The sequence below is a fragment of the Notolepis coatsorum genome (genome assembly GCF_963971535.1).
Source record: "Notolepis coatsorum genome assembly, chromosome: 9".
Taxonomy (NCBI): Eukaryota; Metazoa; Chordata; class Actinopteri; order Aulopiformes; family Paralepididae; genus Notolepis; species Notolepis coatsorum.
In genome coordinates this window covers 114,122,312-114,133,142 of record NC_140173.1, presented here as the reverse complement: position 1 = coordinate 114,133,142, position 10,831 = coordinate 114,122,312, and the positions used below count along the sequence as shown (strand labels likewise).

General features: G+C 42.6%; 1 protein-coding gene across 1 annotated transcript in view; it reads right to left on the bottom strand.

Annotated features, from left to right (window-relative positions):
- Positions 1–1,767: 1,767 nt before the first annotated feature.
- ltbp1 (latent transforming growth factor beta binding protein 1) overlaps positions 1,768–10,831 on the bottom strand; it is a 339,149-nt gene continuing 330,085 nt past the window's right edge. The window contains 5 exon segments of the mRNA XM_084322133.1: positions 1,768–3,359; positions 8,360–8,509; positions 9,768–9,827; positions 9,830–9,932; positions 9,934–9,947. Coding sequence (XP_084178259.1) covers positions 3,160–3,359; positions 8,360–8,509; positions 9,768–9,827; positions 9,830–9,932; positions 9,934–9,947 — 527 coding nt within the window. The 3' untranslated portion in view covers positions 1,768–3,159.

Sequence of the window (10,831 nt, the reverse complement as noted above, 5' to 3'; positions counted from 1 at the left end):
CTACCCTTTAAAATGCTCTGTTTGTGTACGTACACAAAGTTGATATTTTGAGAAAAGCCCAGACTGGGACTTTAAAGATCATATTTTGACTACAATTTACGAGCTCCAGTCATAATAGGCCTAAGTCTACCATCAGAAAGTATATCAAACAAAGGGGAGACAGGTTTTTGACTCTCTGATAACACCAGTGAATGATCAGACCCCACTCACATTCAGTCTCTTGTGTAAAAGCACACACCTGCAGAATCCACATAGCCCAATGATGCTGCACGCAACCCCCAAGTGGATAACCTGCGCTGAGTTTGTCCCTCAAGGCTAGCCGTGTAAAATGTGAAATTGTCCCTTTAGGGTGCCACTTAAAAAAATAAAAGACCTCCTCAGATGCTCCTGCAAAATTAAAGCATAGATTAGAAGAGTGTCCTTCAGACTGGCTAATTGATTGTGCCTTTAAACTCTTAACTTTTGCCTGGATATTCCTTTGTAAATGTTTGCTCAGTTTAAGAGGGGTTCTCGGGCACACTTTAACAAGAGGGGCCGGGGTGACTGCCCCCTATGTCCTCAGTGACACATGCTACCAAGCAATAGCAACACTTATAATTACCTCGGGTTTGCTTTGCTGGTCAAGTTAATATTCAGCAAGGCCTCGTCTTGACCCTCAGCAATAACACTTAACCTGTGTGACCCTCTGAGCTTTGATGTCCAGGCCATAACAACTTTTAGTTGCTGCGCTGCATTCCCAGGGGCTTGTAAGCTGTATGCCTCAGTTCGGTTAGCTTCAGGTTAACATACCGGTAACTGTTAGCAGGTTAGCTTGAACCGCTGCAGGTGAGCAGCTAAACCGCCAAACAGTTCAGTTGGATTTTGATCAAACTCACATGGCGTTGAAGCTGATGTGCAACAGACCGTTCTAGTGGCGTTTGATTTAGCTCAGGTGATTGTAATAGAAGAACAGGTGATTGTGATAGAAGAACAGGTGATTGTGATAGAAGAACAGGTGATTGTGATAAAATAACCGGTGATTGTTGTAATAGAAGAACAGGTGCTTGTGATAGAAGAACAGGATTGTAATAAAATAAAAGGTGATTGTAATAAAAGAACAGGTGATTGTGATAGAATAATAGGTGATTGTGATAGAAGAACAGGTGATTGTGATAGAAGAACAGGTGGTTGTGATAGAAGAACAGGTGATTGTGATAGAAGAACAGGTGATTAAATTGTCATTGAATGACACCGTGGCCAAGGAGTTGTGGCATTGCACCATTTTGGTTGGGAATACCATGAGAATACCATGAGTAGGATAACTGTAATACCCTATCTAACAAGGAAGGGATAGGCTCATAAACAATTGTTTAGGTGAAAATTATGATGAGTTACAGCTTTGCAGTGGGGTCAAAAAGTTACGATTTCCATGGAAACGTTCTTCCAGGTTATGGGATCTAGACACTACTATAACAAGGGCACTCGTCCCCTAAATGGATAAATGAAGGTGCAGGAATGCCCATATTATTCCTTGCCCCCCCCCCCCCCCCCCCCAAATACCGTATACACTGTCTCTCATGCAGCATGTCACTCAGTCTCCACTACTAGTATCCACTTACAGCATGAACATACAATATTCTAAAAGAGTGTCATGTTATTTCATTTCTGCATTATTGTCCTAAAATTGCTTACTCAAACAAATAGCAAATCAACAATGAATATCAGATTATTACATGAATACAGAATTATTACCAACATTTTCAGGAATAAAGTTCATGTCAGACCATCCAGTATAAATATCACAATTTGTGATTTATTACCAAGGGGTTTAATAAACAATGTGATATGAATATTCATACATAAGAGCTATTTTTTTCATGTACAAATTACAAATACATCGACTGAATTCTCCACTCTTCTGTTTAAATGTACAAAATTATTCTCCCACAGCTGTCCCATAGCAGCGTTGCAACCTGGCAAGACTTTTAGACATTGCAGTAAAATGCAGAGAAAAAGAAAGGTATGGAACAGATAAAAAATAAAGCAAAACTTAATCTCATTCTCATCAGAAGAAAGGAAAACAAGTATCTAAAAGGAATAAACAACAAAGAGAGAAATATGACTGCTCCACAGGGCAGGCGAGAAGGAAAGAGAGAGAAAGAAAGGAAAAGAGAGAAAGAAAGAAAGAAACAAGGAAAGAAAGAAAGAAGGAAAGAAATAAAGAAATAAAGAAATAAAGAGAAGTCCAATGTCCCAGACACAGAGAAGTAGTTTCATGTTTGCACTTACTACAAAATAAAAGCCCCTCTCCCACCCCCCCAAAAAAAGCTTATTCCAAAGAATTGACATGAACAAAGTTCTAGTACAGTAAAATGTGCATACTACATGTTTTGGTGAAGCCACGGTGCAAGAACAGACAGGCTTCCATTAACGGCAAGACTCCCCTCCCGGATGAACGGCAGATAAAAGGGATGACGAGGAGGAGGAGGATTAGTGGGAGGAAGAAAGGGAACTGACGAGGGGAAAACAGATAGCTGGCCTCTTCACATAATTAAATATCCACACACATTTTTGGCTGGGTAGAAAATAAAACTTTATCCCCCAGCAAGAGTTCATAGGGTTTGTCGGTGCATTAAAGTAGAGCCAAATATGCCCTTTTAACGCGCATAAATCTCCTTCTAATACAAAATAAGAAACGTACAAAAAGAAAATGGACAAAACATACATTTTATACAATGCTGCGTTTCTCCTTCCCCCACACACAGGCACCACATAGTAGATTAAGTTGTATCTTCATCTCAAGTAAATTACTTTTTTTTTGTTTGTTTCATTTAGTGTGAATTTTATACAGTGCAGAGTATATGGGCTTTGATTAAATAAAGTGTGTGTGTCTGTGTGTGTGTGTGTGTGTGTGTAGTGTGCGTATGTGTATCTGTGTGTGTGTGTGTGTGCGTGTGTGAGTGTGTGTGCGTGTGTGAGTGTGTGTGTGCGTGTGTGTGTGTGTGTGTGTGTAGTGTGCGTATGTGTATCTGTGTGTGTGTGTGTGTAGTGTGCGTATGTGTGTGTGTGTGTAGTGTGCGTATGTGTATGTGTGTGTGCGTGTGTGAGCGTACTTGTGTGTGTGTGTGTGTTCTTGTGTGTTTTTAGTGTTATTTGTCTCCCCCTAGTGTCCATGTACGATCACTCCCTCTCCGTGCGTGCTGCTGCTGCTGCTGCTGCTGATGCCATGGTGTCCTGTACTCTGCGGACACAGTAGTTGGGCCTCTCGGAGGCACTGAATCCCGGCAGACACACACACTTGTAGGAGCCTTGCGTGTTGATGCACTTGGCGTTCTTGCAGAGAGACATGCGGCGGTTGAGCTCTGAGCACTCGTTCACATCTGGAGAGGAGAGGTAGGGATGAGATCAAACTTCTAAGCGTACTGAATAGGAAGTCAATGTGTGCATTTTAAAGGGGGAAATCCACCGTAACACCCTAATTTACATTGTGCCATTCCAATGGCATTTGGACAGTTAATTCCACCCATAATACATTCTGTATACACACACAGACATGCATGAATACATATTGTGCACACACAAACACAAATGCACCCATAACATAACATAATGTATACACTGCTGAGGAAGCAGGTCAGAAAATGAACCCTTGCATGAACCACAGTATGCGTGTTACCTACAGTAGTCTACAGTTCCACACTCTACAGCGTGCACTCCTTACCTCGACCTACTGAGCTTCAAAACAAAGCAACACGTCATGAAACCACTAAATGAACCAGAGGGCCTTCGAAAACCTTCCAACAACCTCTTGGACTAAAGGTCATTGTTCAGCTCCAATATCATTTCCTGTTTGCTGAACGCTGAAGGGACCTGTTGGTGGTCAGCTGGAGTGCTCAGTGAAGCGTAGTTAGACGCTCAGTGTGGATCGCATTGTTTGTAAAGGGCGGGCCTGTAGTGGGACCTGACTGGAGAGACTGCAGAATTGGTGTATGTTTGTGTGTGTGGGAGGGAGAGAAAGAGAGAGAGAGAGAGAGAGAGAGAGAGAGAGAGAGAGAGAGAGAGAGAGAGAGAGAGAGAGGTGGCAAGTGAGTGGAAGAAATAAATGTGTGTGTCTGCACTCTTTAAGGTGAGACAGTAGCCCCGAAATCGCCTTTTTGCTTTTTTTTCGACGATATTGAGATTTTGTCATATTTTGCTTATTATGTCTTATTTCAAACTAGGGGCAATAAAATATCGAAAACAGACAATTAGTTGTTTATTTTACTTCATTTTGTCTGATTGTGTCCATAGATCACAATTACAATACAGAACTTGAGGGCGTTTTCTCAAAAACGAGTTTTTATGCATTTTACTTACACACAAAGACATGGAACTCTATTTCCCTAGTACATACACACACCAAACTTTCCACATTTCTTCCCATCCATATCCTGCTTCTAATTAGAGAAGGGTTTGTTGATATATCATTCATAGCCGGGTTTATTGTACATTTTATACCAAAACTAGGCGATTTTTTTTATGACAGTAGACAGTATTTCCTTATGTATGGGCTGATAAGAGGACATAGCCACAATCCCTTCTGAATGTATCAACAAAATTAAACCAAGTTTTTGAACCTGGCATTATCCATGTTGGTGATTCGTGTCTGGCGATATATGCAAATATGCAATTTTTTTTTATGAGGAAGTGCCTCATTTGCATATATAAACATACAATTCAGAAAACTTGCAATATATTTTTTCTCAGTTTATATGTACATAACAAACTGGGAACGTTTCATAGTGATATCTATTCAAATATGTGTTTTGCCTATTAGGGGGTACTGTCTCGCCTTAACACATTGGGTGCCGGACCATTAGACGGGTCCCATTGTAGCAATGCCACGCTTTAAAAGATAGTCTGAGTGCGTCACCTTGTTTGTAGAGCTATAACTATATTCTATATTATAGCTATGGATACAATACTATGGCCCATTTGACATCAACTATCTATCGTTCAAAATGTGAAAAAGAAAAACAGTTTCATCCATACGTTCCCGTGTTATACTGTGGTGAATATAAGTATAGTTTTAGAGTTGTATGGGGTAATTCCCGAAAGGCTGAGTTATAGCCTCATATGTGAATCCTACTAGCGTTGCTGTTTCTTGCCTGGACGCTACTATTCCCAAATCAAATCTATATAATAGGTATTATGTTTCATCATGAATGCATGAAGGGGGGGGGGGGGTCGTTTCTGATTATTTGATTGCCAGTAACGGCATTCGTATAGAACACTAAAAACGTTGATCAGCTCGATCGGTATAAAAGCATTGCACGATCAAGCCAGAATTGACGTCAGATAGTCCTTGCCTGAGATCGGGAGTATTCCAGAAATAATATTCTAATTGTTGATCGCCATCTGGTCCATCCGATGTCCATTTGGTCCACGACATAACCCACCATAACATATGGATCGGGAGCATTTGTCGCGCTTCAATGCAACCGGGAAAACCGCTCAACTGGCCCAACCCAGAAAACTGCGCCCGGAGACATTTGACCGTTGCACAGGCCAAGATAATATGGTTTCAAAGGGTGCTCGATACCGCCGTCTAGCTGGATGCGGCCGGTATTGCACTTTGGCATTCTCAGGATGATTCCCCATGTTAACCCCGAGTCCGTGTGTCTGTAATGAATAGAAATATTGAATAAAAGAAATAACGATCAAATAACGAGTATACTCGTTGTTGGCGTTCAAGCGATGGCGCCCAATAACGAGTATAATCGATGTTGGCGGGGAATATGTTAATGGAGGGGTTTCCATCTAAAACTGGGTAATAAGAGTCTGGATAGTTAACTAGGCGGTTAGGGACACTGTGTCTAGTTAACTCATTCAGCGCCAGTCACGATGATAGTCGGGTTAACTCGCCAACGCTTGAGCGCCAGACCAGAGTATAGTCGAGTTTTAATCGTTATTTCTTTTATTAGCGATATCCATTCATTTTCATCCATCCAGCCTGATGTTATCGTTGGGAATGGGTCTGAGCTCGCGAAAGGGCAAATACTGCCGCCTACGCCTTCCAGTTGGTATTGCACCCCATTGGGAATGGTCTAGTTTCTATTCTGGGACGATCCAAGCCGTGCGGGCGTGGTCTAAATACTCAGGCCAGGTAACCTGATTCATACATACATCTGCAAGGCCCCCCCCCTCAATATGCAATGCTGTTGAACGTGGCACGGACCTCTGCGCCCAGTACTTCAAATGGTGATGAGATAATTGGATTATTTATTTTGCAAGGTAAGAAAACTATATATAAATTTGATCATTGATCGATATGTCTTTCTACCGCGATCGCGGCTGTGTGTGTGTGTATGTGGCTGTGTGTGTGTGTGTGTGTTGAGGAGGCTGCGGCGGAGCCCCGCGGTCCAATGCTCTTTTCATGTATGCACGAGGATAATACTGATAATCTAGCGTTGATTTCAGGAAGATACGATAATCAGGCGAAGAATTACAACGTGTTTATTGTATTCCACTAAAACGCTATTATCTGTCTTTCTCTGGAATTACTCAGAGGCACCCAAAGTTATACTCATATTCAAAAGGCTATAAAAAGGAAATGTACCAATGAAAAAACAATCCGTTTCGTACATGTTGACTGAATGCAACTAACTGATAATCGACGGGTGTATTAGACCCATAGCTATACTTTAAGATATATTTTAAGGACTCGCAAATCTCACAGTCCCCGCATTGACTTAGAGCGGTGGCGCCATCTCGTGGATTAAGCGGTGGGCTGAATGAGTTAAGAGTGATTGTCTGGTAAACGGCAGATCCTGTGTTCGATTCCCACCAGTGCACTGAAGTGTAAACATAGTAGATAATGTGGTCTTGAGTAGCTCAGTGGATAGAGATGAACCCCTGGAACAGGCAGAGGTAGGATGGCCACACGTGAGCAGCTCTATGATTAGATTTTGATTCGATTATTTTTTATTATAGTGTCATGCGCCCAAGGTGCCCAGCCCATATGGTAAATGGTAAAAGTACTGCATTTATATAGCACTTTTATCCAAAGCACTTTAAAACGTATGCCTCACATTCACCCATTCACTCACACATTCACATATCGGCGGCAGAGGCAACCATGTGAGGTGCCTACCTGATCATCAGAAGCAGTTAGAGGTTAAGTGTTTTGCAACGTGGATTGGGAACATTGAGTGCCCCCCCCCCCCCTTAATATGTCCCCTTTAATTAAAAAATAGTAATAATAAATAGTGCTGTCAGGCGATTAAAAAATTTAATCTAATTAATTACAGGATTTGTAATTAATTAATCTAATTAATCGCATTTTAATCGCATAACCATTTTAGGCCTGATATTTTATATTCTATAATCATATTTCAAATTGTATGTGTCCGGATGGCAGAATTCAGTACTGTATCTACAAAACCTTCTGTTTAATCATCTTCCCTTTATTCATTTGCTTAGATTTTTCAGGTCTGGTCAATTTTAGCATGGTGTTATTCACAGTCAAAGACATAGTCAACGTTTATTCTATGTGTTAATTGAATGAATGAGATAAAAAAATATATATCTACTTTTTCTCCCATTTTCTATTTTTCTCCCATCCCAATTTTCGTATCGTCCAATTCTACCCTCCCCTGTCTCGAACGCTGTTTCTTGCCTCCCACAAGCCGGCTGCAATGTGGACTAAGCCTTACATCACGTGTCCCCTCCGGTACTCGAGGAAGCAGCAGTCGCATCTTTTCACCTGCACAGCGCGATCTCTCAGCGTCGGGGGTCTGCGTTTGGAGGGCACGCCGCCCCCGTCGCTTCCTGATTCTGCTGCGCAGGCGCACCAACCGACCTGTAGGAGTCGCTGTCCACAACGTCCGATCCCCACCCATCAGCTTCCCACCCCCTAATACTGCCAATTGTATTAGTATGAACGACCAGCCAAGCTGATAGCAATGCGGAGAGCTGGGCTCGAACCCAGATATATATATTTGTTTGTAATTAATTTTGAGTTAATTTTCATAACGCGATAATTTGCTGTGTAATTAATTAATCTAATTAACGCGATAAACTGACAGCCCTAATAATAAACTATTCTGCATTTTAATATGGGCACACTTTGACTTCTACAGAAGTGGACCCCACTTTGAGAACCACTGATCTAGGGGGCAGTGTAGTCTAGGGTGTAGGTCTTCTCGTCATATGGGACATATCTAGGGTGTAGGTCTTCTCTATGCAGGCCAGAGACATATCTAGGGTGTAGGTCTTCTCTATGCAGGCCAGGGACATATCTAGGGTGTAGGTCTTCTCTATGCAGGCCAGGGACATATCTAGGGTGTAGGTCTTCTCTATGCAGGCCAGGGACATATCTAGGGTGTAGGTCTTCTCTTACCTATGCAGGCCATTCGGGACATGTCTAGGGTGTAGCCGTGGAAGCAGTCACAGGTGTAGCCCTCCTGCACACGGACGCATCGGCCGTTCTCACAGCCATTCAGTACCCCACACTCCTCTGCTCGAAGACCCTCAAACGCATCATATGGATCTGAAGGAGACAGGGAGGGACAGAGGGGTGCAACCGGAATTAAGAAGCAATAATAGAGAGATCCCTTGTCAAAAGAATAAGAAACAAGCATAGATCCTGTACATCACACATTATTCAAGATTGTTAAAAGCATGAATCCTCAAAAAATTAAAAGATCAAGGCACTCCGTCTACAGGTTAAACAATTAAAAAGCCTTTATTGTAGCAGCCGTCTCTGCCAACTAGCTCAGATACAGCAGCTTATTTTTCTCATTTTCATATTCTTTTAGTGATCTACTGTTTACCAAAGGAATGATTCATCACACTGCTAGATGTGACTTGACCCATCAGATGACTGATGTCTTCGAATCTCATTATCTACAGACAATGTTTTCAAGTGATGTGTATCATTCATCATCAAGGACAGTTGAGGCTGAATTCTTTCAGCCGACGTGGGGACATTCACATCTCGTACACAGGCTGTTCCACTTAAGCGGTTCTTTGTCGGAGGGCCTCTAAGAGTCTAACAGAAGATTAATTTGATTGAAAGCTGCAAATGTGATCAAATAAAACCCTTCATCATGAAATCAATGTCTGCTAAAAAAAACTAAAAAACATTCAAACTTTGCATACACTTTGACAAAATACAGAAACATTATAGATGACCCCTAGATGTTGACAGAATGTGATTCTGATATTTAGCTATCACATTGGCCACAAGATGGCAGCATAGCACTTTCACTAGGAGCGCTCCCTGGGTCCTCTTCCTTAACCCTTTGTGCCCCTGACTTAACTTGATTTCCCTTAGAAATACTTCAGGACAGAAATTATTATCTACTGATTCCAGAGCTTCACTGAAGTTAAGTCATGCCAAAATTAAGAGATATATTAAAAAGCTGCACCTACAGATAATGGATTCTCTATTTGACTTCATGGGAGCTCACCTGTCGATCATGGATTTGTACTGTAAATAGCTTCTACTCATAACACAAGACTTATGTAAGAGCAGTCCTCTGTCTGTCTGTCTGTCTGTCTCTCTCTCTGTCTTGTCTCTCTCTCTGTCTCTCTTCTGTCTCTCTCTCTGTCTCTCTCTCTCTCTCTCTCTCTCTCTCTCTCTCTCTCTCTCTCTCTCTCTCTCTCTCTCTCTCTCTCTCTCTCTCTCTCTCTCTCTCTCAGCTTTGGTGAGTTTATACAGGGCTGTGTGTGTGATCCGTAGACCTATTCTACAAGGCTGTATTGTGAAATAGACTCAAGAGAGCCAGTTAAAATAAATCACTCACTCTCCTCATCCTCATAAAGAGGAAGCGCGTCAGGCTGGTCAGGTTGCGGGGCGTAGTCCAGCGCGGGGTGTAGTCTGGGTCCACCTCGTACTCGTGCACAGGGCTCGCCACCAGAGCGTCCCGGCCGTACGCCCGCCTGCCTCCGCTAATAGGCACGTTGCACATGTGAGGCATAGTCCTCTGGAAGAGAGAAGAGATGCATGTGGATATATATGAATAATGTTTAACAAATATACAAAAAGAAAGAAAGACAGACAGAGAGAGAGAGAGAGAGAGAGAGAGAGACAGGGAGAGAGAGAGAGAGAGAGAGGGAGAGGGGGGAGAGAGAGAGAGAGGGAGAGCGTGGTGGAGAGAAGAAACCGAGAGCAGTGTGTACAGTACTGTTCATATACTGTATCAAATACAAATAGGGACAGAAAGAGAGAGAATAAGAGGGATGGAAAGAGAGTGAGAGACCTTGAGAAAGACACAGATAAGAGACTTTTTGGGGGGGGGGGGGGGGGGGGGGGGATATATAATTGCCACCAGAAACTACTCTGCCACAAGTCCTCCTTTCAACGCATTACAAGGGGAAATAATGCAAATGTCAGAAAAGCATAATGTGAGTCATCATCGTTGTGAGTACCGTCTCCCGCAGATGGCTTAATGTGCAGCACCATCCAAATGACAACAGTTTCAGATAAGATTGAAACTAATTACACATCAACAGTCAGCCTTAGCAACTGGGGATTTGAGGGGGCTGTGGTGTGGGCTCCCGAGCCACTTCGCTTCCAATGAGGAGCTTTATCACACACACATTATGAAAAGGACACACGCAGAGCACACACACACACACACACACACACACACACACACACACACACACAACCACGTGTACTCTCTCTGTCCACAATAACACACACACATTTGCTCAGAGCTCTCTCTCCCAAAGGAAGCACAGAGGTGCACATTCACACTCTCTCTCTCTCTCTCCCCCCACTCTTTCTTCCTCTCTCTCACATACGATCACAACCACTGCAAAGATGACTAAACACAACACACAACACAACACACATCCCTCACTC